Raw genomic sequence first — 26,836 nt, forward strand, 5'->3', positions numbered from 1 at the left:
CCGAGCTAGTGCGTACTGGGACTAGCGCACCAGAGGGTCTTGGCGCGAGTTTTTGGAGCGAGGCCCGTGTCGCGACAAGTCGCTCTGCTCCCAAGCAACCACCTTTCTTCCCCACGACTTGTTGCTATCTTGGTGGTCATAACCACCCGCTGGTTTCTTCCCACTCCCTCGATATCTCTAGGATCCCAAGCACCACCGCACTAGGGATCGTACCGGCACTTCGATTACCCAATCCCTTGAAGCTTGAGGAGCGCGAAGGTCTCTTGTTCTCCGTTGCTTGCGACATCAACCGTCATCTCCCGCCATCAGATCAACAAATATGGAAGACAGCCCTGTCATTTCCAGCGGTCCTGCCGATGATATTCAGGCGGGCACCGCCGCTCAGGATGCTCCGGGTGACGTGATCAGTGCTTCCGGTGAGTGTTGCCTCCCTGCTCCCGCAGCGAATCGGGACATGTCGACCATCGCAACCGTGGGATGCGAGATCGCAGTCGCAAGAAAGTTCTACTGAGAACGAAAATTATCCACAGCTCCAGGGACTGATAACCCGCTAGATGCCCCTGCTTCCCCGAAACCCCAGACTGCCGATGGCGAACCCGAAGATGAGGAGATGGGCGGTACAGAGACCGAAACCAAGAAGGAAAGCGAGGGTGATGAGATTGCCGAAGTCGCTGCGCAATCAGGAGCAGAGGGCACCGCGGAAGAGCAGCCTGCACAGTCCAAGGCTTCGGCCGAGAACTCTGCGCGCTCACATCTCGTTTCACAAACCCATGCCATCATTCTTCCTAGCTATACATCCTGGTTCGACATGCACCTGATCCACCCTATCGAGAAGAAAGCTCTCGCCGAATTCTTCAACGGTCGAAACCGCAGCAAGACCCCCGCGGTCTACAAGGACTACCGTGATTTCATGATCAACACATACAGACTCAACCCCATCGAATACCTCACAGTCACTGCATGCCGCCGGAATCTTGCCGGAGATGTATGCGCAATCATGCGGGTTCACTCCTTCCTCGAACAATGGGGTTTGATCAACTATCAAGTGAGTATTTGCTGCAGATTTCTCACAATTTGACGCTGACATTATGTCCAGGTTGATCCTCAGACACGCCCATCGAATATCGGTCCTCCTTTCACGGGTCACTTCCGAGTAGTTGCCGACACGCCGAGGGGTCTGCAGCCTTTCCAGCCCGGTCCCAATCACTTTGTCAAGCCCGGCAAGCCTCTCCCCGCCACCGATCGCGCAGCATCGGCTGCCCCTGCATCCAAGGCCGATCTCAACCTCGAAATCCGCCGTAACGTCTATGACGATAAGGGCAAGGAGATTACCCCTGCCAGCGAAGACAAGGAGAAGCAGACCAACGGTGAGGGCTCGGCAGCCAACGGCACCCCTGCTGATGCCACCAAGGCATTGGAGAGTGCCAGCAAGGAGCCAAGGAAGAAGTTCCATTGCTTCTCATGCGGTATCGACTGCACTCGCCTCAGATTCCACTACGCCAAATCGACGCCGGCGACCGCCAACCCCGCATCTGATAGCAAGTATGACCTCTGCCCCAACTGTTTCCTACAGGGCAGGATGCCTTCTAGTCACAATGCCTCCGATTTCGTCAAACTCGAAGAAAGCCCTTACACAATCGCCCCCGATAAAGATGCCCCGTGGTCTGACTCGGAGCTCATCCTGCTTCTTGAGGGTCTGGAGAACTTTGACGATAACTGGGAACAAATTGCCAACCATGTCGGCTCGAGGACTAAGGAGGAGTGCGTGATGAAATTCCTGCAGCTCGAGATTGAGGACAAGTACCTTGACGACACCCCCGAGGTCCGGGCGGCGGCTGGACGCGATCCGATCAGCCAGTCCGAGAATCCGGTCCTTTCTGTGGTCGCGTTCTTGGCCCAGATGGCCGAGCCTTCTGTGGCCGCTGCCGCGGCTGGTCGCTCGGTGGAGGAAATTCGCAAGGAGCTCAGAAAGCAGCTTGAGAAGGGTTCTGGAGCCGAGAAGACCCAGGAGAAGGGCAAGGAGAAGGAAAGTGCAGTGAAGGCAGAAGACTCCATGGAGGTGGATGCTACTCGCGAGGAACCCGCCGCTGAGACGGCCCAGAGCACCGTTGCCAACAAGGAAGGCAAAGCTTCCCTCCCTACTGTTGCCCTGGCTGCCTCTGCTGCCCGCGCTGGTGCCTTGGCGTCTCACGAAGAACGGGAAATGACCCGCCTGGTCTCGGCTGCGGTGAACGTGACGCTACAAAAGTTCGAGATCAAGTTGGCACAGTTCAACGAAATGGAGGAGATCATTGAGGCTGAACGCCGCGAACTCGAGCTCGCTCGCCAGCAGCTCTTCTTGGACCGAATGGCCTTCAAGAAGAGAGTCAAGGAGGTTCAAGACACTCTTCAATCGGTCAGTCTGAAGGGCCCCGGAGAGGAGACCAACGCCTTGCTCGCCGATGCCGCCACGGCGGGTATCGGAAACCGGTACAACTTCCAGCCTACGGGTGCTGATGCTAGCCGGGGGGTGCAGCCCTTGAGCGCAGAGGCCGGGGCTGACTACAAGGCCTTGGACTTGTAATGAGATCTTTTCATTTCGTCATAAACGCCATGCATTGTTGGACACGTCTTTTGAGTGGCGAAGAATATCTAATGATATCTGTTCTTTTTACTGCTGTCATGACCTGGGCAGGAACGCTGAAAGGTGGTGTCATCTTTCTTTTCTTTTTTCAATAATATCCCATTGTATTTTGTACAATATCACAGGGGAGGGGCGAGCAGAAGGCAAAGAGCCTGCCAGGGAGTTTGTTGGAGAAACTGAGGCTTGGGTAGAAGCGACGCGTGGCTTTGGTGATCAGTGATGTGGATTCACTATGGTTTGATTCTTCAATGTTTCTTTTTTACTAGGTAGGAAAAGGCGCACATGATTCCTGTTTTCTTTTCTTGCTATTGGGAGTTCCGAGCTATCTGTGCCTGCGAGTCAATGAATACACTTTTACCCTGATACGCTGGATGACCATGGTAAGCCTTTCCGGGTCCTATACTTTCCCAGGAAAACGCGGTGTTCCGGAACTACGTGGGTGTTCCGGAAGTAGGTGACCCATTCATTAGTACACACACGGTGGCCCGGTTCTAGGTGGCCCATTGAGACGCGAACAGGTCACCACCAAACGGCGTTTTCGAAAAAAAGAAAAGTAAACAAAACAAAAAAAATATCGTCGTACACGACGGTATTTATCACTTCCATTCTTATTTCTTCTTTTAAATCTCTTATTCCTTTCTTGCTATCCAATATCTCCCCCAACCCCTTCTAACTAAATACCAAGTTAACCCTGAACGGAGTACCTTTTTATATCGACCCACCCACCAACCATGCCTTCCCACGACCCTCTCGCCGACCGCCTCGCCGCCATCCCCGAAGCGTACAGAGACGTCTTCACCCGCCTCGTCTCCTCCGCCCTAAACCCGGAGCTGAACGTCAACCGCCGCCGCAAAGCCCCTGTCACAGGCACGAGCGCGAGCACGAAGAAACGCTCCTCGACCGACGCGCAATTTGACGTTATCGACGTCGACGCCGAGGATGACCACCACGACAACGATAAGGAAAACAGGTCGTCGCGCGGGGGTCGGTCTTCTGTTAACAAGAACTGCGATGAGGTCCGCCAGGACATTCGGGACTTTCTGGACGCGCGGCAGATGCAGCCGGGGCAGTTTCAACGGCTGATCGGCGTGTCGGCGAAGTCGTATCGGGATTTTGTGGGTCAGAGTGGTCCCGAGAAAGGGGCGAGGTCGGTCACGTTTGTCAAGGCGGGGGAGTTCTTTCGGGGGTTCGAGGAGGGGGGAAGGGTGGGTAGGGGTGTCATGCTGCATGGGCAGGAGCAGGAGCAGCAGCAGCAGCAGCAGCGGGTTTTGGGGATGTTTCGGGGAATTCTACTGTGGCGCCGGCTACGAAGAAGAGGGCGAAGACGGCTACGGCGGCTACGGCGGGGAAGGGTAGAGGTAGTCGTGCAGCGGATGGAAACTCGGAGTATGATGTTTCTGGTATTGAATTGGAGGATGAGGAGGACGAGGAGCTTGAGGTGCCCGTGTTTGAGACTTGTGATCGAGTCAGGGACATGATCCAGAAGCATGTTGCCAAGCCCGGTGTCACAAAGGCCGGGTTCCTGAGGGATGCGGCCAAGGCGACATTCCCTGGGGGCGAGAAGACGATCATCCCCGGTTTGCTGCAGGTGTCCCTCAAGCAAGAGGGCGCCCTCGTGGGAAACACGGGCATAGTCTTCTATGCGGCGTATGTCTTCTTCGAGAAGTTGAGGATCAAGAATGGGGAGCCGAAGGATGATTTTCGCCTGACCATGGAGGAGATCTGGCCCTTTGGGATCGAGCGAGAGAAGCCGGTCAACGGACCCTGGATCGTTGCGACCGGAAGTCAGCCATACATCAACGAGTTTGGGCAACTTCGGGTCCTGCGAAATTGTTATCCATAGGAGCGATTAGCAGGTGCGCTTGCTGTGAAGCATCCACAAGACCCATTTGTCGGGGTATGATGCAATTTTGAAGGTGTGATTCAATTCCCTTGAGTAGTGTCTTAAGTGGTATGTATGTTAGTGAATCTTGACGTCGGGTGCGTCTTGAGGTTGATCGTTGCCTTGCTGCTCGGGCTTCAATTGACCTGCGAGCAATTTCCCCTGAGAATCGACGCCCTCGAAGATCTCAGCTGTAATGTCTTTCCTCGCTGGAAGAGTGGGTCTGGTCATAGATTCTCGTTTCCATGTAAACCTGTGCTTTACTTCCCCAGTCCCGGCTTCTTCGATTATGAGAACGCGGGGTATTAGACTTGAGATGCGCATCCAGATTCTGAGCATGAACCGACGTGTGAACACATGAGGTCGCCCGGCCGCATAGGGCTTGAACGTCTGACCCTTCTTTGGGCCATTCACCAAGAATGCAACATCGAGCTCTGGCTCAGATGGAGGAGCAGGGGTAGTTCCAGTGGCTTTCCTTCTTTTAGGTGGCATCCATGGCAATTGGCCTGATATTAGACCTTCAAGAATCTTTAGATCGCGGCGTGGGACTGGTGGAAGGAGGTTGGCCAAGACTTTGCTGTACCATTTCTTTCTGATATTCCTTCGCCGGCAATGTGGAACCGGCCTAGCCCATGAATTCTTTTCGGGGATGACCGGCTCAAAATCCTTGATTCTTGGGGCTGCATCGAGATATTGAAGCAAAGGTTGCTGGAGCTGAGCCTTCAACAGATCTTGAACGACCCTAGGCGGTTTCCAGTCCTCTGTCATGCTATTCTTGGCCAGAAGATCTTCTAAACACTTCGGCTTCGGCTCCGAAGGCGGAGTCGTTCGAGTAATGAGGCTTAGAATGAGTTCCCTCCTCCGCCTCCCGGTGCGACCATATGCCATGCGTAGGACTTTCTCTAGTGGTTTCATATAACCTTGATTGGCTCTTTGTAGTACCGACAGACCCTTGATAGCTGTCTTCCGTAGTCGCCAGCGTTGCCATAGATCATTCCGTTCTTCGAAGCTGGGGTTGTTCGCATAGTGTCGGAACCGACCGAGGACATAGCGATGCATATAGCCTTTGGCGACGGGGTCGGGGAGATAGGATGCCTCGCGAAGGAGTGATCGAAGGAGATGCCGCCATGTCGCCGCGGGAACCGTGACTGGCGACAAAGGGGTGATTTTCGTTGGCATCGTTAAGAACTGATTATTGACTTGTTTTCTTGCTTTTGCGGAGTTCGTTGCTCTCTAGCCGACATCCTTTTCTTTCCCCGGGGTTGTTTGATATTGTTTGATTGTTCGAGTTGTACGGCTGAGATCAAGGCGGTCAAAAAGGCGGAAGTCCCAAAGGGGTAATAGTACTCCGTAGATTGTTTTCTCTGAAGGCGAAACGCGAAAACGGTTCAGGTTAGCCGCGCACGCGACGGGCGAACATCGAGAGTTTCCCCGCGAAGCTTTACTTGACTTCTTCCTCCTCATGTGAATGAATTTATTGTTATTATACAAGCCAAATCTCTCTTAATCATCTGGAGTCTCATGTAGATATTATCTGAAGCGGGAAGGGTTTACATGCTTTGATCCCTCCCTGCAGACTGACTACAACCCCCCCCCCTCCCCCGGTCCCTTTCATCCCCTTCACGGTCGGAGCGCCAGCCACGCGCCTCCCTTCAATCTTGCGCGACTTCCCGTGGTCTGCCCAGTAATTCCGAGGCCGAGAGGATCTCCCAGCATAGGTGCAGTTCCCCACATGCTTTTACTCTTTTGTTTGACATACTGAATCTGTCATGCCATTGGCCTGGACGGCTACAATTCGACTTCAAACTGACATCTTTTCTCGTTAAGCTGCCTTTAACAGGTCTGGTACCTGGGCTGGACACCCTACACATTCAGTAACCTGGACACAATGGCTTCCAACAACCACCACCCACCGCGTCCGACTCTGCAGATGTCCTACTCGCAGAGCAGCATGGGCTCGGCCAACGGCATGACTTTTTCACAGTCGCACATGGGCTCGTTCAACGCTTCTCAATCTGTAGCCTCCACCCCCCGAGCTACTCCGCCTCCGAAAGCCTCACACCAGTCGGCCATGTCTTATAGCTACGCCAATGGATTGCCCAATGGACCTAGGGGTAGTTTCAGTACCTTTGAAGACATGCATGGTTATGGCACTGTTTATGAAGAATTCAAACCTCAGATTTACAAGGTTAGTCTCTCGGCGCATCTACCCAGGTCAACTACTTCCTAAAGCCGCTAATATACGCTTGCCCTTTCCTACAGGCTGTCTACTCTAATGTCGCCGTCTACGAAATGGAGGTGAATGGGGTTGCTGTGATGAAACGCCGCACCGACTCTTGGCTCAACGCCACTCAGATTCTGAAGGTTGCAGGCGTTGTCAAGGCCAGACGGACGAAAACACTGGAGAAAGAAATCGCGGCTGGCGAGCACGAAAAAGTACAGGGTGGCTACGGCAAATACCAGGGGACTTGGGTGAATTACCAGAGAGGTGTGGAGCTGTGCCGCGAATACCATGTTGAGGAAATGTTGAGACCGCTTCTGGAATATGATCAGGGCCCCAATGGAACGACCGGAAATGCACAAGACTCCTTGGACACTCCGACGAAGGAGCAGGCAATGGCTGCCCAAAGGAAACGCCTCTATAACCACATGGACAACCGTGGTATGTCCCAGCCGCAGCAGGGCACCTTCTTCCAGAACATTTCTCGCACTGCTGCTACTGCGGTCAATGCTATGAGCAAAGCCCGCTTCGACTCACCGGCCGCACGTGGTGTTGACGGAAGGAAGTCGAATGCTATGCGAAAACCCTCACAGCAGCTAAGCAGTCAAGATACTCAAATCCCATTCAACAGCCAACAGAGCATGTACAGTGTTGCATCCGACAGCGGCTTCGCAAGCAATGTTCAAAGCAATGGTCGGTATCCAGGTACTGTTGGCTCAGGCTTCGAGTTTGAGGAGTCGAACGAACCACCTCGCAAACGCATGAGATCTGCTTCCAACCATGCGCCACCTTTCGGACTTCCCTATGAACAATCAACCTTGTCGATGAACGAACCAACTCCCACTGAACCCAACGACTCATTCTACCAGGACATGGATGTCTCCAATTCCATGGTCGATGGCACAAAGCGTGGATTTGAGCCTCTGCAACCTGCCACTACTCCCGAGAGATTCCAGAAGATGAAGCTTATCATGACGTTGTTCTTGGACAAGAGGACGAAGGACTTTTCGAAGCATCCTGCCTTGATGCAACTATCCGGAGAAGACCTGGAAATCCCGTTGGACGAATACCGTAACAATGCACTTCATTGGGCAGCAATGCTTGCTCGCATGCCACTTGTGTATGCACTCGTGGAGAAAGGCGTCAACATCTTCCGGCTGAACGGGGCAGGTGAAACGGCCTTACAAAAATCAGTTGGAACGAGGAACAATCTCGACTATCGGAGTTTTCCACGTCTACTACAGGTGTTGGCCCCCACCATTGACATGGTTGATTATAGTGGGCGAACAGTACTACATCACATTGCCGTGATGGCGGCAACTGGCGGCGGGGGCCATGTGTCGGCGAAACACTATCTAGAGGCTCTTTTGGAATTCATTGTTCGCCACGGTGGTTCTTCATCGAATCAGCTAGGGCATGCTGGTGTCGTGGAGAATGGGCAAACCCTACCGCAAGCCGGGGAGGTCATAACGCTGGGTCGGTTCATATCCGAGATTGTTAACCTTCGAGATGATCAAGGAGACACTGCGCTTAATCTGGCGGGACGCGCACGCTCCGTCCTTGTGCCCCAGCTTCTGGAAGTCGGCGCAGATCCTCATATACCAAACCATACCGGTCTGCGACCGGCCGATTATGGAGTGGGTGTGGATATGGTTGATGGCAATGGCCAATCCCAACAAGCCGGGAATAGGAATGACTCTTTCATGGACCAATTGGCCAAAACCAAGAAAGAGATTCTAGACTGTAAGAGCTCGACCGCATTGTTTATAGGATTACCTGGCTGACAGACTTTTAGCGACATTGGCGCAGATCACTTCATTGGTGCACGAGACGCTAGGCGGCATTGATAGGGATCTGGCTTCCAGCTTGACAAAGAAGCAAGAAAAGTTCGACCACTGGCATGCTAAGATTCGCGAGTCGGCTAAAGCCCGGCAGATTGAACAGAAGCACCTGGACGACCTGAAGAGTAGAGCTTCAGAGCGCATTGAGCTTAGCCGTCGATGCAAGAACCTTGAAAAGTCGTCGGAAGACCTCCTTACTAAACTGAAAGAGACAGAGGGAGGATCATTTGATTTGTCCAAGAAGTACTTGGTTGGTGATGCCGACAAAGAGTTCGGACTAGATATTGCTGCGTTCGAAGCGATCTTCCCTGACAACTTTGATCCAAGTTCTGGGTTCTCCGAGCAGCAAGCTGCTTTTCTTCGCTCGTTTCCACCTGCAGAAAGCATACAGCAACGAATAGAGGGATACCACAAGTTCAACGATGACATACTGGAAGAGGTGGAGCGCCTTAGATCCAAGAACGTCGTTCTAGGACAAAACTACCGTCGAGTGGTCATGGCTTGCACCGACTGGACTGCCGAGCAAGTAGATGAAGCGGTGGAAGGGCTCACGCAATGCGTCAAGGACCTCAACGACAATCCAGTTCCTGAGGATGAAGCTATTGAGATCCTGATGAAGGACCGAGGTCAAGACTGGTAATCTTGTCCTCTGATGGTCTTCCATTCGAACGTCAAGAGTTCACACATCACATTTTTCTTTTTCTTTCCCTCCCTGGACATCCATTAACACTAGCGGCTGTTTTCAGATTTTCTACCCATACTTGTCTATTTGTTCATGCCTGGTCGGAGTCCGGCCAGTCAAAAGGAAGCATTGTTCATGTGAATGGACTACGGTGTTTGAGCATATTTGATCAGATGTTTTTCAAGTATTGATGTCTGTGCTTGCAGATACCCTTAGGGCACATGTACTGGATTTTAACGGCTAATATGATTGTGACATCTACATCTCCCGTGAACCCTTGCAGGATGGCTTTTTGGCAAGTCAGCAGGCTCAAGCGATGCCAAGCTGAATTTAAGCGGCTGCGTTGACTTCGATAAATATCTGGTGAACTGGCAGTGTTACCAATCGGCAAGAGTATCCAATTGACGGAATCGTCGTAACCTTGGCTTCTCGAGGGTTTCGGTTCGCATAGCCTAAAGTGCTTCATTTACCCGACTTTGAGCCACCAAGCCCCCAGGATCCCCGGACTACGAACAATCCACCCCGCCTTTTTTGGGGTATTTGAAGCAGGAAACTTCGGCCTTCGAGCTTGTCGGTGCTGATACCTCACATCTGCGAACTGTCCTGAGACTTGCACTCTAAGATTGCCACATCCTCGGACAGAGCCATCGTTGTTATCCTCGTTCTATCTCGTATAAGTCACAGCTAGCCGATCTACAGGATGTCAGCTGGAATCCTCAAGGTCAAAGGCAATCAGGTGGTAGACAACAATGGCGATGAGGTGCTCCTCCGTGGCGCTGCCATAGGTGGATGGGCCAAGTACGTCCAACTCCCGATTCAACAAAGCCACTACTGTCTGACCCCCAGTCTAGCATGGAGAATTTCATCACAGGTTTTCCGGGCCATGAGTCCCAACACCGCGCTGCCATGCGAAAAGTCCTGGGCCCCGAGAAGTACGAGTTCTTCTTCGACCGATGGCTCGAGTATTTCTTCACCGAAGCCGATGCCAAATTCTACGCGGAGCTGGGATTGAACTGTCTGCGCATCCCTTTCAACTTCCGTCACTTGGAGGATGATATGAACCCACGAGTCTTGAAAGAAAGCGGCTTCAAACATTTGGATCGGGTCATTGATCTTGTAAGTTATGGGATCTCGGCCGTTCCCTTGGCCACATGTAGAGAGTGTGTGGGAGGGCTGACTGACGAGTGTGTTTCTGCGCTGGACGACAGTGTGCCAAAGAGAAGATCTACACGATTCTCGACATGCACACTACTCCTGGCGGACAGAACCCCGACTGGCACGCGGATAACCCCACCAGCTACGCCGCCTTCTGGGACTACAAAGACCACCAGGATCGGACGGTGTGGCTATGGGAGCAGATCGCGGCGAGGTATAAGGCAAACCCGTGGGTTGCTGGGTACAACCCCCTCAATGAGCCCTGCGATCCAGAGCATGTTCGCCTCCCGGCGTTCTACGAGAGGATCGAGAAGGCGATTCGGCAGGTCGATCCGGATCACATCCTCTGGCTGGATGGTAATACCTTTTCGATGGAGTGGAAGGGCTTCGACAAGGTTCTTCCGAATTGCGTTTACTCCATCCATGATTACGCGGTGAGTCTTTTGTTGACATTGTACATCGAGGGTTGGGCTTCGCGTTCGTTTATCTGATACTGCTCTCTCTCTCGCTAGTCCATGGGCTTTCCCACGGGGCAACGGTACAAGGGCACACCGGAGCAAAAGCAGCACCTCGAGCGGTCGTACCTCCGCAAAGTCGAGTTCATGAACCAGCATGGCACGGCCATCTGGAACGGGGAGTTCGGCCCCGTCTACGAGAACCCGCGCGTCGAGGTCGAGGCCGACACGATCAACGAGGAGCGCTACAACCTGCTCGGCGAGCAGCTGCGCATCTACGACAAGTACAAGATCCACTGGTCGATCTGGCTGTACAAGGACATCGGCCTGCAGGGCATGATCCACACGAACCCCAGCAGCAAGTGGAACCAACGCATCCAGCCGTTCCTGGACAAGAAGAGCCGGCTCTGGCTCGACGCCTGGGGCCGGTTCCCGCACCCGGAGCCCGCCGCGGCCCTGAAGCCGCTGGTGGACTGGATTGACAAGGTCCAGCCGCGGGCCAAGGACGCCTACCCCACGCCGTGGGGCACGGAACGCCATGTGCTGCGGGCGGTCTTTCAGACGTTCCTGGCGGCGAGTTTTGTGGAGGAGTTCGCGGAGTTGTTCCGGGGGCTGGATGAGAAGGAGCTGGACGAGCTGGCTCACAGCTTCCATTTCGATGAATGTGTGAAGCGGGAGGGGCTGAATAGGATCCTCAAGGAGCATGCTAAGGTGCCTGGGCAGTGAGCTAGCTCAAAGTCGAGCGTGGTGTATGTACTCATGTATGAACTGTGCTGCTGCTGGAATGATCAAGGACGTGGTCCTGGCGCCGTAGGTGGTGTTTGGCCGATTGGGTTAGGTAGATAGTCTAATTGCCACGACCAAGTCCATTTGTACTGTCACCGCCCGAGCTATCCTTATCGATAGAGTCGGCAGAAAAAAAAACCCCCGCCATCCCGCTTCGTTTTTTCCCACTTTGGTCTGACTCTGCCCTCTAGCCACTTTAGAAATTGTCTTGCTGGGAAGTTGGCTCAGTTGCGGTGGTCCCCAGATCGTCAAGAACTCATAGCATGAGTCTTCGATTGATTCTTTCCCGAGATTTTTCTATAATACCTAACGAATTGCTAATGTGAAGAGCCTGCTCTGTTTTATCTTGATTAACAATCATTCGTACCTGAAATCCCGCCTTGCGACTACCATTGATCATTTCCGGATCAGGCTCCCGCGCCCACCTTCCCTTTGCTCAAGTCACAGTCCTTCAATTGAGCAATCATCATGACTGACACCACCGAATCCCTCCCCGCGTTCTTGAACACGTCTTTCGACGAGACGTCATCAGTGCGGGACCGTTACGACCCCATTTCGCTCGCAGACGCCGAAATCATTCCTATACTGCAACTGCCGCTCGCAAAGGAGGTCTTTGGACACAATGCGGATGAGAGTGCTCTAGATCGCATCGCCAAAGGCGAGGTATCCTATACCAGCTTTCTGGTCGAGAAAGTGCAGGCGGTCTCGCAATCACCCGTGGAGGGCTTGACTTCCGACCAACAACGCTCGCAGTTGCTTCACATTGCCCTGGCTGCTCTCTTCGCATTCCTGCAATCCAACGTTACGGGCCCTCCTTTGACCTACAGCCCCGCCGACACCATCATTCCCGCTGCCCTGCGGCCCGACGCAGTCACCCTCCGAGCCGTTCGTGCCCATGTCATCCGTAACCTCTCCGTCGACGGTGAGGCAGCATACAAGCTGACCCCCAACGTCGAGCTGTTTGCGGTCGCCAAGGCCATTCTGGCCGATACTGATGTCCTGGTGACGAACGGCAGCCCGCTGGTGACCCGGACGGCACGACTCCGCGTCAATTTTCTCCACCAGAAGATGCTGTCGGAGGTCACTGGTACCCTGCAGGATGCGATCTACAACGAGCTCGATGACATTAGCAAGGTGGTCTTGGGTGCTCAGTGCACTGCGCAGGAGAAGGGAAGCTTTTTGCTCGAGAGAGCCACTATCCACACCGTCCACGGCTTCGACGCCAAGGCCCGCGCAGATCTCGAGCAGGCCGCCAAAGAACGGAAGTTCGAGTTTGCTTTGACCGGTAAATTGGGCAAGAGAACCAAGTTCCAGGAACGCGATGTCAGTCAGCTCGTGATTCTGGCTAAGAGCGCCGAAACGACGTCGGAGGACAACAAGGGCGAGAACGCCTCGGGCCCGAAGAACCTTGATCTCAACGACGATACCCTGTTGGAATCTATCTCCTTCGCTAAGGCCGACGCCAAGGCCGAGGGAGAAGAATCTCAAGACAAGCCGGTGACTGTGCAGGATGAAGCGGCACTTCCACCGGCATTGGCTGCCCTTGATCCGGGCGACCAGCCGAAACTCGAACCCATTGACTCCGCCATTCTTCTTGCCTTCGCATCGGCTATCACCAACACCGCACCGGAGAACGGCATCACCCGCGAGGAGACAGCGCCCTACGCTACCCGTGTCTTAGAAGGTGGCAGCTCGAACTGGCAGATCTACACTCAGGGTTTGTTGGTGCGTAGTCGCGTCGAGGGCCACCGATCCAGAACCGTCGAGAGATCTGTGCTGCAGATGCAAGCTCTCGTGGATCAGGTCATCGCCGACACCGCCACCTCTGATGAACAAGCCGGCATTGCCGTCGATGAGCCCACGACCTTCCTGCCGCGCCCCGAGAAATCCGAGTCCGCCTCGGCCGCCGAGAGATTGCAATACGTGTGGCTCATGAACTTCTCCACCCGCTGGGACCTGGAGGCCGAGCTTGCAACTCGGTGGGTCAACCTTGGAGGTCTGCGGACCGCCCTTGACATCTACGAGCGTCTCCAGATGTGGGCTGAGGCTGCACTCTGCTACGCCGCAACGGAGAGGGAGGACAAGGCCCGCCAGATGGTCCGCCGGCAGCTCTACCAACCAACGGGTCAGGATCCCGATGATGACAGCGAGAGGTTCGAAGGACCGGAGCTGTCTCCCCTGCCCGCCGATGCGCCTCGCCTCCTCTGTATCCTGGGTGACATCGACACCGACGCCGGCATGTACGAGCGGGCCTGGGAGGTATCGAACCAGCGATACGCGCGTGCTCAGCGGTCCCTGGCCCGCCACTACCTCACCCTGAAGCCCCCGGCCCTCGAGAAGGCCGAAGAAGCCTACCGCAAGAGCTTAGACATCAACCGTCTCAACCACAGCGCCTGGTTCGCGCTGGGCTGCGTCCAGCTCGAGCTCCACCGCTGGGACGACGCCATCTTCTCCTTCACCCGCACCGTGCAACTCGACGACACCGACGCCGAAGCCTGGAGTAACCTGGCGGCCGCGATTCTCCGCTCCCCCAAGCCCGACGAAGAAACCCCCGTCGTCATCTCCGAACAACCCCGCAAGCCCAAGGCCCCTCTCGCCGACGACGAGGAGGAAGCCTCCGGCGACGACGACGACGAGGCTCCCGCCCCGGAGGACCCGTACAAACGCAAGCGCGAGGCCCTGGCCGCCCTCCACCGCGCCGCCTCGCTCAAGCACACCGACGCGCGCATCTGGGACAACGTGCTGACGGTCGCGGCCTCGATCCCGCCGCCCTTCACCCCGTTCCGCGACGTCGTCACCGCCCAGCGCCGCCTCATCGAGCTCGTCGGCTCCAAGAAGGGCGAGAAGTGCATCGACATGCCCATCCTCGGCATGCTGGTCGACCACCTGGTCCGCGCCTACGAGTACCAGGACCTGCTCATCCGCATCGACGACAGCAACCCCGCCTCCGAGCGCATCGTACGCTCCGGCACCGTCCCCGGCCAGATTCTCTCGCTCGTCGACCAGGCCGTCGTGCCCCTCATCACCCACTCCGCGCCCATGTGGCTGTTGGTCGCCAGCGTCGAGGCCTGGCGCGACCAGCCCTCCAAGGCGTTCGAGGCCCATGAGAAGGCTTGGCGCGCCACGGTCGCGTCCTCCACCCAGGGCGCGTTCCAGATGGGCGACGAGAAGAAGTGGTTGGAGGTCGTGCGCGCCACGGAACGGTTGGTCCGTGATGGCTACGCCCGCTACGGTCCCATGGATAAGGAAGGTCAGGAGGGTGCTGCGGAGGGCGAGGCCGAGTTGGTGGCTAAGGATTGGCGGTTCAAGGCCCGCAGTGCCGTGCGTGGTATCCTGGGTAAGGGCAAGGAGTTCTGGGAGGATTCGGAGGGGTGGGAGCGCCTGAAGGCCTTGCAGTCTGAGGTGGGCAGTGCATAGATCATTGATCCTGTGTGATTCAAATGCATGTGTAGAGAAAGAGCTTGCGTGTATGCGGTTGTGTGTGAAGCATTTATAAAGCTGGTTACCGAGGTCGGACCAGGTTTCTATTAAGCCACGATTATTCATTTTCCGAATCTGAAAATTTCAAGCAGACATTGTTATTTTTTCTTTGCCAGACAAAGGTAATATTGATCCTATTTACCTGATTGTGATTTGGGCATTGGGGTATCGGGGTTTGGGATTCAAATCATGGCTTGCTGTCGATCTTGCGCTTTAGCATGCCGCAGAAACTCTCGAAGAGAACAGTGTCTGTTCCTTTGATCCACCGAATGATCACCTTCACCCCTTTGTCGTCGCTGACCTCTTTCTGTAACTGCACCCTGAACCCGAGAGCGGCCTTGCTTTCCTCTACCGGGGGCTGGTCGGCCATCGCGTCTGGGTTGCGCAACTTGCGGCGGGCTTGACGGGACCAAACGTTCTGCATCGCGAAGCCCACGCCTGTGGCGAGGCTCTTGCGCCAGAGCCACTGGAGGGGGAGCGCGCCTAGCTCTGCGTCAACGGTGGTAGCCACCTCATCGATTGACTCGGTCGTGGCTGTGAACGTATATTCGGAAGGGAATGGGAGAAGGTGTTTCGGGATCGTAGGGATGCCTCGGGCTACGGCCTGGTTTATCCGTCAGGGTTGGGGACAGACTCCCTCTATGCACAGATATGGGCACATACCGCTCTCGGACGGATATCGGTCCATGACCAGGCTAGGGCCCATCGCTTGGTCTTGTTACCCTGGACAAACTCTGTCACGGCGTAGTTGTTGTTGCCATGCTCAATCAACTTCTCGATGAGGACGGAGATGCTGCTCAGCTTGCCGCACATCGATGTGTACCAAAATACCTTGTTGCGCAGCTGCAGACTTTCTTCGATCATTCGGGAGATGAAAGCGACTTCTCCACCTGCTGTTACCATCTCGACTTCTGCACCTGTGCATGCCTGGGGGGTTTGCGTAAGTGGTTGAATGATTTGAATCGCGGAGGTCAACGCTCATACCGAGAAGGGTGGCCTGTCCTTGGCTTCGGCAGATGCTACCATCTCATCTTGAGAAGCGTAGAAGGGAGGATTGCACATGGTGAAGTCTAGTCTTTGTTGTGTGAGGCAGAGCAGATACAACAAGGGCCTGTTGAACAGACCTATCGACTTTGAGTTTCGTGTCCAATGGAATGAGCTTCTCCTCTGAATTTGTTCTAACAACCGTAATTCGCGAGTCAAGCCCATTGGCGATTACGTTTGCTCGCGACGACTCGATATTGCCTTCGTCAATATCTACATAGTGTGAGTGAAATCCGCATGGGCTTGTGGCTCCGCAAAAGGACTTACCTGTAGCAAAAAAGCTCCAGCCAGGCCGCATGGAGCAGCCTAATAAAGGGTAGATGCTGCAACATCCTGTCCCGCTGTGGTTTCACGATCAATGCTTGATCTGTGGGATTATAATGTGCGACGTACATGTCAAGTCCGACGACTTTCCGATCGGCGTCGTAGCTACCCTGGTACTTGTCTCCCGTGGTATCGAGGAGATCTTGCAGCCAGAGGATATAGTTCAGCCTATGAACGGTTAAAACCCATGTGCAGCAGCCTACTAATGATCGCGTGTCTTTCTTCTATACCTGTTCGGAACCTGTACTGCATAATTAGCGAGCTGGTCACAGTTGTCGACGATCTGGAATTGTTCGGGATTTGCATACCGGAGGGCAAAGTCTCTTGTCCGGAATGTTCACCTTCAGGCCGAAATCTCGCTGTAACAGACTCTTGGTCAATTGTCTATGTTCGTTAGCTCGCGGCTTGAGAGTGTTTAGAGTGTCTTTGGTAGCATTAGGGCCCACCTCACGGCATCGGGGTCGGTAAAGTCCAATTGCCCGTTAGATTTAAGACTAAATTTGGGACTTATGAGCTTTTTTTGCCGGTCATTTCATGACGAATCAAGTGGCTTGGATGGGGAACGTACTACTTTGCGAATTCCGGGGACTGCAGGGCAAGGGCGGTGAAGTCGATATCATCCTTGTAGATATTGCATGATGCGCTCATGGTGTCACTGCCAACGAAGGAGGGGAGTTGGGGAGTTGGGGTCATGTGTAAGACATCAAAGAAAGAAAATAACGATGATGCTGCTGATGATGAAATGTGCAGGAGGGGGCTCCCATGGAAGCACACCGTGGATGTGGGTGGAGACTATCCGAGGCAAATCCACTGACACGCGACAGGAACATGCAGGAGGAGTGCTTTAGGTCGACAGGGGGAGGACTTAGTCTAGCGTGGACCAACTATGAGTATTTTACTCATGTACACTGAATCCACTTGGTCCAGTTCTGAATATGAGGTAGGTGGTAAGTGTCAAAGAAGTCAGAGAAGAGTAAATTGATGGGCCATAGTCAAAAAGGGAGAAGATCAGTTCTATGCCTGCCTTTCTGGGCCAATTCAACCTGAGGCCGCAACAAGGCTGGATAAGGCGGAGAGCAATGACATCACCCCACTCACGGTTTGTTGCGCCCTGGACTCAGGGCTGGCTTTTGATTGCATTTCCGCGTCTCCATATTAGATTCTGATATTATTACCTCACTTTAATCTCTCCCACTGGTCCCTGCCCGCATGCCGATCGCCTTGGCGGATCTGGAAACTGTTCCCAGGCAGAAACCTTTTTACACAGTCCACAGTCGTTATCTTCTGATTGATTTCCGATCGTCGGTGGATCCCCTAACCCCCCCCCCCCCCCCTCCTCTCCCCTCTTTCTTTTCCCCATTCTTTTTCCTCCCACCAGCTGCAGTTGACAGACCCGGCTGCAGATTTCCCCTGCCCCTTCTCATCACTTAAAATCTACTATAAATCTATCGCGCTGAGTCACGATGGAGAAGCTGAAGTCTAAAATCGATCACTTGGAGGATCATCTCAAAGGTTAAGCTTCTCTCTCCCTCGGTGGATTCGACTAATAAGCCGTTGGGAAAACAGACACCCACATTGAGAGTTTTGAGGCAAAGGCCTCTCATTTCAAGCACAAAGTCGGCAAATTCTTCAACATCATCAACCCCAATCATCGCCATGATGAAGCGCACGAACAGGAGACGGACCGCAAAAGAACCGCCATTTCCGAGTCCAACCGGTTTCAATCCTTCGCCCCCATCCGCGAAGGTAACCGGGTCAAGTGGTATGTTGATGCGCTCGACTATATGTGGGCCGTCTCCATTGCTCTGGAAGAGGCCAAGGAGGTCATCTACATAGCCGACTGGTGGCTCTCTCCAGAGCTCTTCCTCCGCCGGCCTGCGTATGCGCATCAGGAATGGCGACTGGATCAGGTCCTCAAGCGCCGTGCAGAGGCCGGGGTCAAGATCTACGTCATTGTGTATAAGGAGGTCCGGTTGCCGCCTCGGTTGCACAGTTGCACAGTCGCTGACGCGAAGTAAATAGGTGAATCAAGCATTGACCTGCAATTCGGCTCATACGAAGCATGCTTTGCGCGCACTATGTCCCGAGGGCTCGCCCGGCTACGGCAACATTAAAGTCCTCAGACATCCGGATCATAACATCTTCGAGAACGCTGCAGACATGACTCTGTACTGGGTACGTCTGCACCCGCGCATGCGCCCACACTTAGATTGACCATCAATCTGTTAGGCACATCATGAGAAGTTTCTTGTCATTGATTATGCGTTGGCGTTTATTGGTGGTATTGATCTGTGCTTCGGAAGATGGGATGCTCATCAGCACCCTCTAGCCGATGTTCACCCTTCCAATCTGGAAGACGAAATTTTCCCCGGACAAGAATTCAACAACAATCGGATCATGGATTTCCAGAGTGTGCAAGACTGGCAGCAGAACGAGCTCAGCAAAGCGGAATACGGTCGGATGCCTTGGCATGACGTCGCCATGGGTGTGATGGGTGACTGTGTGTACGACATCGCAGAGCACTTTGTTCTTCGCTGGAACTTCATCAAAAGGGACAAGTATAAACGTGACCATGGCGTTGATTGGCTTATGCTGGAGGGTCGCACCGGGGAGGACGAGGATCTGGTGGGAGTACAACGCCCAAAATACCCTTGCGGCGACTACGTGCAACACCCCCTGAAGCCTCTCGAAACGAAGCCCCTTGGCAAGCAGGGATTTGCGCGGGCACAGATCGTGCGCAGCAGCGCTGATTGGAGTAGCGGCATCCTACCCGAGCACAGTATTCAGAACGCCTACAAGGAGGTTATCAGCCAGGCCCAGCATTTCGTCTACATCGAGAACCAGTTCTTTAGTGAGATAACTCCGCTTGATCTAGTCTCATTCCTGCATATACTGATAGTTTCTAGTCACGGCTACTGGAGACCAGCAGAAGCCCATCCTGAACACAATCGGGCGGTCAATCGTCGATGCAGTCGTCCGAGCGGGCAAGGAAGGAAGGAAGTTTCGCGTGATCATCGTCATCCCCGCTATTCCCGGATTCGCAGGAGATCTGCGACAAAACGCCGCGACCGGCACACGCGCGATCATGGATTACCAGTACAAGTCGATTCATCGCGGCGAGCACTCCATTTTCGGGCAGATCTCTGCTCAGGGTGTAGACCCGAGACGTAAGTCGAACCACACCTAATGTGGGAAATCATGTCTAACATGAGCAGAGCACGTCTTCTTGTTCAATCTACGGGCTTATGACCGTATCAACAAGACTCCCGCTCTCGAAAGTTTGGAAAAGGAGGCCGGCGTCACGTACAATGACATCCAACGTGGAATAGCCGAGTCTATCATGAGCGATAGTGTTCATCCTGCTATTGACAACGAAGGAGACAGGCATGAAGTTGGATATGATAACGCGCAACAGGAGAAGGAGGCGCGGATTGAGCAGTTGCGCAAATACGAAGAGCAGGTCGAACGTCATAGGGAGAAAGAGGGCTTGAAAGGCTGTGACACCGTGGCGCACACAACGATGCTCAACGGCGGTAGAATGTCTGACGAGCCTTGGGATGGCGAGCCCGACGCTGAGATAGACAACATTGTCCAAGAGGAACTTTATGTGCACGGCAAGGTGTGCATTGTCGATGACAGAATTGCTATTTGTGGAAGCGCCAATATCAACGATCGGGTAAGTCTTTATCATTCTCCCCTTGCAGCTACCTACATTAGCCCCTGCGAGCAGGCCAACTAATCCATCTCGCACAGTCTCAATGCGGCTACCACGACAGCGAGTTAGCCATCGTTGTTGAAGACCAGGACTTCATCGATAGTACCATGGACGGTCAGCCATACAAGGCCGCCCGCCTTGCGGCAACCCTGCGTCGCCAGCTGTGGCGCGAACACCTCGGCCTGCTTCCCTGCCAGGAATACGATGCCTCGCAGCACCCCAACGCCCAGCCCCCGTACGCGTGCATGAATCAGATTCTCGAGGGGCCTGAGAATGACTTTGTCACAGATCCCATGAATGACGCACTGTGGGAGATGTGGACCAACCAAGCTACCGTCAACACCGACATATACCGGATGCTCTTCCGCGCGGATCCCGATGACAAGATCCTCACATTTGAGGATTACGATCACTTCGTTCCTAAAGGCATCAAGCAGGGCCATTTGTTTGACCCCTACCAACCCATCCAGGACACTCGCGAGAAGCTCGACAAGATCAAGGGACATCTGGTTTGGATGCCGTTGGACTTTTTGAAGGATGCGAATATGGCCGAACCTGGTTTGCAGGTGAACCAAATCACCGAGGTGAGCTTGTTCCCATGGGTCACAATATGAATGGTATACTGATGAAAGGCGAACAGAGTATTTACACCTGATTGACGGTGCTTTTCGTGAAATCTATGGGCCTCTGGCATGCCTCTAATCTCTTAATCATCTGCTTCACATCTGAAATACATATCCCCTAGTGGTCTTTTTTAGTCTAGGATGACCCGGAAACTGTAATATGATTGTGTATTATCTACAGTCTACATCTAACCGAGCAGCCCCGTCTCGCATCCATGATACCCCGGGAGCCAGTAGAATAAAAGACGAGCCCGTGGTCCAATCGGTAGAATTACCAGAAGGTTCCCGGCGTTCCCCAAAACGTCTGCATACATAGGCTGGACTGTACAGTACAGTACCTACAAGGTTCCTTACCCTTACTGGATCTGCACTTTCCCATTCGCTCTCTCCGCAAGACAAGAGCCTCCAAACTGTGGACCGAACACAATGCCTCACCCTCTCAAACTAAGCATAAAAGATTATTAGCTCATGCCCGGCAATGATTGCTACAGAGGCCATGTCCCTCCCCATCTGCACGTTCATCAAAACAGTAAAGATGTGTATCACGGCGGAATACGGGGTCACAATGAGCGCGCATTCCATCCTCACTGTTCTGTTTCTCTTCTACTTCCTCGCCCACTTCTTCTTCAGTGCTACAAATAAACCCCCCGCCCTGAACCTCCAGAGTCTCTCTCTATCCGATACCAAAAAATACTCTCTCATGTGAAGACCTACATATCCATCTCTCCTGGCAGCGCCTTTACTGTACAGTACAAGAGGCAGGACTTCAGGTAATGCAAGGGACGGCTCGTTGCTCGTTTAGCCAACCTTACAGCACAGCATCGCGGGGCTGTTGGCGTTGGCAAGCAAGCCGCTGACGCTGTGGCATTGTTATGTCACTGGTCTAGCTTGCTTTGATTTTTTCCCGTTGGGGGTATCTACTTGTATGCGGGTAGGGGACATGCATGGTGTCAGAGATGTCGGAGAGCGGATTTGGATGATGGTTGGCAGTGCGGGGGAGGGGACTTTGGCGTTTGTGGGGGAGGGAAGGCGGGTGGGGATCCGTTTGTCGTTCTGTTGGTTTGCCTTGTCTATACCTTGCTATAGACCAACTAGAGAAGTTGGTGGCTCTACTATGCCCGGTTCGATATCAGTACCCAGAAGGAAGACAGGGGAGGTGGTTTGCGTCGCCGCAGGTTGTATTGTATTTCCCCGAGGAAAAAGAGTCTATGAGTTATTTTCTATCTAAGGGTAGAGCAGAGGATCGATCGCCAGGACTCCGGAGGGACAAACGAGACATCCCTAAGGATACACCCAAATTGAAAAAAATGAATAAGAGAGAAAACTGCCAGACGAAAATGCCATCAAGCAATGACCTCTAAACCCTGGTTTCTTGAACCTGAACGCCGGAGCGATGCAATTCTAAAAAGAACAGCACTGTGGACAAAACACGCGCAGGCTTGACAAGAACAGATCAAAAAACCGGCAGCAGATGAGCGTTTTGCAAGAGCGAGAAAAAAGTCAGCGAACAACTGAACGCGAAGCAGATCAATCAAGGGTCACGAGCTGCATGAGACTGGATCTGTTGTATCCAGCCATCAAGACAACAAGTCAGTTGCAATGCCGCCGCAGGTAAGCGGGAATGTGCTGTTTCTTCCACTTGTAGTAGGTCAGAAGAACGTCAAACCTCTCCCTTCTCTCTTGAGCTGGATCGAAAAGAGAAAAATGCGTCGAGCTTCGGATTGCCATGGGTGGGCAGATGGATAAGATATCCAGACGAGGTCGTTCGTCCAGAAGCGACGTCTGAAAGTAAAGAATGCCACCTGCATCTGGGTGGTACAGGTGACAGGTAGGCTAAGCGAACAAAAGAGGATAAAGTGGACCTATTAAGAAAAAGAAAGACAAGGGATTTGGGTCAGATTATCCGTCAGAGGACAGATTTGCATGGGGTGCTCTGCCGATCCCAATGCAAGCCATGCATTGGAACCAAGCTGCGGCGGTGTCGTCAGATTTCGAGAACCCTTCCAGGGCGAGCACTGAGGAGTCCCAATGTTAGTCCTTTTTGTTCCACAACAGGCGCACAGTATGTTACTGTGAACGGATGGGTGTTGTATCCGGCCAGTGGCACTTACCGATCCCCAAAGCAAGGGAAGAACTATGCTTTGGCGGTGTGGCATGCGTTGCAGCGAAAATGGAGACAGATCTTGCATTGCCAGATGGCAACATAGGGGCCGGAGTTGCAGTCGGAACATCTCCAGGTAAGGATGTTGCCGTTCGTTGCCTGTACAATGGCGAAACGATGACCGGAGCATTGGTTGGCCATTGTGCTTTGGGTCTCTCTCTGGTCAAAGTCCGTCAGTTCTTCAGTTCGGCTGCCGCTCCCTCATGCACGAGACACAAGATGCGGATCAGGAGATCTCATGGCCTTACCAAAGTTTGGATCAACAGAATAAGAGGCTTGGAGTGTGAGTTAACGGTGACTTTCGAAGCCGGATCTTGCGTGTAGTCGCAATTGATATTTCTTAGTGCTGTAGGCCTGGATTATATGGTAGCTTGCTCTTCCGCAAGGCCTGAGTTCCTCGAAGACGATTGAATCGAGTTGGGAATGGAGAGTGACGAGAAGGAATGGGTGATTCGTTCTGAATAAGAGGAAGCAGTAACGGAGTGATGCGATTATCCCAAGAGGATGATGAGAGAAGAAGTAAGTGTTGATTCTGGTTCTGCAGAATTGAAGAACGGAAGGGCAGCGAAGCCATAGTATATATAGGATTCGGAGGTCACTCTCTCTCTCTCTCTCTCTCTCTCTCTCGCGTGCGCTTTCTCTCAACGACGGGCTGGTTGCATTGCTTTGAAATGACGGTGTCTCAAAGAGCAATCCCAACTACAGTCACTGTATGGTGGACAGAGGTCCAGAAGCAGCACTCAATCAGGCGAGAAGCCTACCAGCTGCATGGAATCCGCGCTCGCCGTCGGCAGGGAAGCAAGCACGATGCACGTACCCGGCCTGCTCTCGACGGATCATTAATTGGGAGTGGAGTCGCCTAGAGCTACCACAGCCTGATGAAGACAATCAGTCTAGTAAGGGGAGACGAGGACGGAGAAAGGATGCGATCGAAATAGAAGGAATCGGGTGTGGACAAGACGAGTGCGAGATGTATGTGAGATCTCGAGATCGAGAAGAAGGAAAGAAGGAAAGAAGGAAAGAGGTGGAGGTACCATATGGGGGGGTAGGATTATTCTTGCAGAAAGAATTCAGAAAATTAAGAAACGAAAAAGAAAATGCCATCTAATTATCTGGATATCCGTAAATCGAAATAAATTCAATTAAAAACCCAGATTGAGTTACAGTTACTGGGATCCAGGGCCAGGTCAATGATATCTGTCAACTGGTAAACTGTCTAACCGGCCTAATTACCTTTAGTCCCCGTCAATGAATCAATGAATAGATCCGACTGGGTGATTTAGTCGTGGTGTTGCTTCTACAGATCATTTTCCAAGGTGGATCCAACCCACTCCGACTACTACTCCTAGTCTCCTACATACTCCGTACTGACATCTTTCTTTCTTTCTTTTCTTTCTTGGTTCCTCATTTTAAGCTTTGAGTTTCGGTCATGACAACCTTCCCCTTAATAATAATTCCATCATTACCAGGACCAGTCAAAGAAAACGCACCCAAAGGGGCTGGAAGGAAGCGTTGAAGACAGGAAATGGAGTGTAGATCCGATCCGATCTGCTGCTGCTTCCTTGTCTAGCCCCGGCCGCCTTCCTTTCATTCCTTCTTACCGTCTCCCGTACTTCTTCCTCTCTCTCTCTCTCTCTCTCTCTGCCTCTTCTCCACTTCCCCCTCTCTCCCCCCCTCCTCCATCTCCACTTCCTTCTCTCTATCTATCCATCCATCCATCCATTCATTCATCTACCTATCTATGCATCATGATCCATCACGAATTGATCCTTCCGCCCTCTTCACATCCTGGTTCCTGGAACCTCGATCGTTCAGATCCAGCCTTCCTGGCCAATCCTTCTACCCCATCGCTCGTTCTTGTTTCCCCATCGATCGTTGCTGCTACTTCTGTATATGCACCCTCCATACCCCACAAGGCCTTCCTTGACCTCGACCGAACGTCATGCATCGAACCCAATTTTTCTAGAACCTCCATCGGTAGTTACTTGCGCATCATTCCGATCCAGACCCATCTCAACGACTGCCGTGCCGCTCACTCCAATTGTTTGCTCTGGATCTATCCATCATTCTAAAACTGGCAATCGCTCAGAGCTATTTGCTTTTGAGTTTGAACTCATTTCCAACTGCAATCGCTGTTAAACTTCGGCCATACGGTTCACCACAGGAAGAGGATGTCGGTCTGCCGGTGCTACCGATGCACTTCGCAGAGCAGGCAGGGGCTTCCCGACAAGCTAGGACAAACAATCGCAGCGCAACAAACAGTACAATTTTACACTCTAAGATCTCCCCACTCTAAGCTGTCAGCGCTGCCTCTCTCCACTTGATGGGCCAAGTAAAGCACTGGGATTAACTTTCATACATCCATGGTTTCGGGTCCATCCCTGCAGCTGTTCCCAGCCCGCCTTTGCAGAGGCAACGTTGGGGGCGTCGCTGACGCTTGAGCAAGCAGGCACGACCCCTGTGAGCGTCACACCTCGATTCAATCATGCTTCGTTCCTGTCTATTTTTGCCGATCAAGCCGATTGCGCCGTGCGTCTGCAGGCGACCCGCACCCGCGAACCAGGATTATCCCCAAGTGGCTTGCCGGTAAGTTTTGGGGGCCCTGGAGAACAAAAGTCGTCCGTACTTCGTAATATGATCCAAAGTCAACAGTGCCTAGCTCACGAAGTTCTAAGTTGAGATTGCTCCGTGTCTGGAACAGTGAACGACCTCCTGGCCAGTACTTACTTTTGATTGGTTCGCTTGCTCACCAAACTGTCGTCTTTCGTGGGTTCTCAACACTATGAGTGGCTGTAGTCATGCGAGCTGTAAGCCGCTCACCTACCGCTCGTTTGATTATGTCGATCTTCCCGTAAATGAGCTCCAACGACAGAGTTGGCTGTTTCGACCACAATATCGGAAGTAGCAAAACAACCATCAAACATCCCCTCTAGCCTCGAGCCGAGATGCCATTCCTCTTACTGATGTCAATGTGTCATCATTTGGGACAATCTTAGAACGAACTGCACCTGCAGTCCGGGACCCGACACGCGGTGCTTCTAGTGCCCCGAGCGTTCCCTTGGTTCTCGACTTCTCAGGTCTAGGATGAGAACACGAGAGGCTGAACCCGACCCAGCGCTTGGGTCAAGTGCGGTGGATATCGCTTGACAGGCGGGTCGATTCCTGTCAGCATGGCGGGGATACAAGAAGCAACACTGCCAGTACTCCGTACTTCAACCGCTCTTCAAGGCCATTTGTGGCTGGACTAGGCATCCACCAAATGAGATGATCAATGAGACGCTTCAGGGTTGCACCTTGGTAGATTGCCTTCAATACCCTAGGAATTGTTGAGACAATACCTATAGCATCCTTCTCAAGTCGAGGTTCCATATGCTCAACGACTTTGGACGAGGTACGTAAACCGCTTGTAAGCAAGCATCCGAGGCCGATTCCTTGATTTCAGGAACCACAAATCACCACTGGTCATGCTAGCCGCATGCTTCCCTGATCTACCGGGAATGTTCCGGACATAAAATCTGCGCCGTCGTGCTTCGGGCCTTGCTAGTCTGGTTTCTAATTGGCTCCGCCTCTCATAGTCCTGGAATAGGGCGTCTTCCCTGGGTTTCGGTGACGCAAGGTACTTTTGTCTACTCGATACGTCTTTTTGTTCTAAGAAACCGCCCCCAATCGCTTTACTATCCCCACACGCTTCACTTCTCACCCATTTGTTCAGCTTACCGTATGCCGAAGGTGCAATCTGGCAAGTGGCGCTCCATAAACGAGCTGTCGGACATGCCGCTCGACCGGGCCTAGAACAAGGGCATTCTCTTGCCATGGTCATTGTGATGCATGTAGGGCTTGGCCA

General features: G+C 53.1%; 9 protein-coding genes across 9 annotated transcripts; 6 read left to right on the plus strand and 3 right to left on the minus strand.

The window, feature by feature from the left end:
- Positions 1 to 102: 102 nt before the first annotated feature.
- Positions 103 to 2,844, plus strand: rscE (putative RSC complex subunit (RSC8)). The gene is made up of 3 exons (XM_025587212.1): positions 103 to 416; positions 555 to 1,045; positions 1,097 to 2,844. Exons 1-3 carry the CDS (start codon positions 320 to 322, stop codon positions 2,561 to 2,563), a joined length of 2,055 nt encoding a protein of 684 aa, XP_025439336.1. The 5' UTR covers positions 103 to 319; the 3' UTR covers positions 2,564 to 2,844.
- Positions 2,845 to 3,146: 302 nt separating this feature from the next.
- On the plus strand, positions 3,147 to 4,677 carry BO95DRAFT_484517 (uncharacterized protein). Its single transcript, XM_025590353.1, has 2 exons — positions 3,147 to 3,832; positions 3,859 to 4,677. Exons 1-2 carry the CDS (start codon positions 3,355 to 3,357, stop codon positions 4,464 to 4,466), a joined length of 1,086 nt encoding a protein of 361 aa, XP_025439337.1. The 5' UTR covers positions 3,147 to 3,354; the 3' UTR covers positions 4,467 to 4,677.
- Positions 4,343 to 5,749, minus strand: BO95DRAFT_228143 (uncharacterized protein). Its single transcript, XM_025581246.1, has one exon. The coding sequence runs from the start codon at positions 5,682 to 5,684 to the stop codon at positions 4,584 to 4,586; it is 1,101 nt and encodes a 366-aa protein (XP_025439338.1). The 5' UTR covers positions 5,685 to 5,749; the 3' UTR covers positions 4,343 to 4,583.
- Positions 5,750 to 5,983: 234 nt separating this feature from the next.
- On the plus strand, positions 5,984 to 9,505 carry BO95DRAFT_395663 (putative APSES transcription factor (MbpA)). The gene is made up of 4 exons (XM_025583722.1): positions 5,984 to 6,223; positions 6,333 to 6,693; positions 6,768 to 8,469; positions 8,522 to 9,505. The coding sequence occupies exons 2-4, from the start codon at positions 6,394 to 6,396 to the stop codon at positions 9,205 to 9,207; spliced, it is 2,688 nt and encodes an 895-aa protein (XP_025439339.1). The 5' UTR covers positions 5,984 to 6,223; positions 6,333 to 6,393; the 3' UTR covers positions 9,208 to 9,505.
- Positions 9,506 to 9,949: 444 nt separating this feature from the next.
- On the plus strand, positions 9,950 to 11,673 carry BO95DRAFT_466591 (glycoside hydrolase family 5 protein; the record flags this gene model as incomplete). The annotated part of the gene is made up of 5 exons (XM_025589226.1): positions 9,950 to 10,047; positions 10,101 to 10,365; positions 10,458 to 10,838; positions 10,917 to 11,570; positions 11,653 to 11,673. 5 exons carry the CDS (start codon positions 9,950 to 9,952, stop codon positions 11,671 to 11,673), a joined length of 1,419 nt encoding a protein of 472 aa, XP_025439340.1.
- Positions 11,674 to 11,974: 301 nt separating this feature from the next.
- Positions 11,975 to 15,187, plus strand: BO95DRAFT_228234 (TPR-like protein). Its single transcript, XM_025581247.1, has one exon. It carries the CDS (start codon positions 12,114 to 12,116, stop codon positions 15,060 to 15,062), a length of 2,949 nt encoding a protein of 982 aa, XP_025439341.1. The 5' UTR covers positions 11,975 to 12,113; the 3' UTR covers positions 15,063 to 15,187.
- A 125-nt stretch (positions 15,188 to 15,312) lies between these two features.
- Positions 15,313 to 17,141, minus strand: BO95DRAFT_369951 (DUF890 domain protein; the record flags this gene model as incomplete). The annotated part of the gene is made up of 10 exons (XM_025582894.1): positions 15,313 to 15,729; positions 15,789 to 16,052; positions 16,110 to 16,200; positions 16,250 to 16,382; positions 16,437 to 16,510; positions 16,563 to 16,661; positions 16,724 to 16,734; positions 16,802 to 16,877; positions 16,940 to 16,987; positions 17,062 to 17,141. The coding sequence occupies 10 exons, from the start codon at positions 17,139 to 17,141 to the stop codon at positions 15,313 to 15,315; spliced, it is 1,293 nt and encodes a 430-aa protein (XP_025439342.1).
- A 683-nt stretch (positions 17,142 to 17,824) lies between these two features.
- On the plus strand, positions 17,825 to 21,048 carry pldA (putative phospholipase PldA). The gene is made up of 8 exons (XM_025587213.1): positions 17,825 to 18,005; positions 18,060 to 18,460; positions 18,516 to 18,668; positions 18,723 to 19,344; positions 19,400 to 19,660; positions 19,709 to 20,169; positions 20,247 to 20,792; positions 20,849 to 21,048. The coding sequence occupies exons 1-8, from the start codon at positions 17,957 to 17,959 to the stop codon at positions 20,861 to 20,863; spliced, it is 2,508 nt and encodes an 835-aa protein (XP_025439343.1). The 5' UTR covers positions 17,825 to 17,956; the 3' UTR covers positions 20,864 to 21,048.
- Positions 21,049 to 22,965: 1,917 nt separating this feature from the next.
- Positions 22,966 to 23,133, minus strand: BO95DRAFT_369972 (uncharacterized protein; the record flags this gene model as incomplete). The annotated part of the gene is made up of 1 exon (XM_025582896.1): positions 22,966 to 23,133. The coding sequence occupies one exon, from the start codon at positions 23,131 to 23,133 to the stop codon at positions 22,966 to 22,968; it is 168 nt and encodes a 55-aa protein (XP_025439344.1).
- Between the last annotated feature and the right edge of the window lie 3,703 nt (positions 23,134 to 26,836).

This window comes from Aspergillus brunneoviolaceus (assembly GCF_003184695.1).
Source record: "Aspergillus brunneoviolaceus CBS 621.78 unplaced genomic scaffold BO95scaffold_61, whole genome shotgun sequence".
NCBI lineage: Eukaryota > Fungi > Ascomycota > Eurotiomycetes > Eurotiales > Aspergillaceae > Aspergillus > Aspergillus brunneoviolaceus.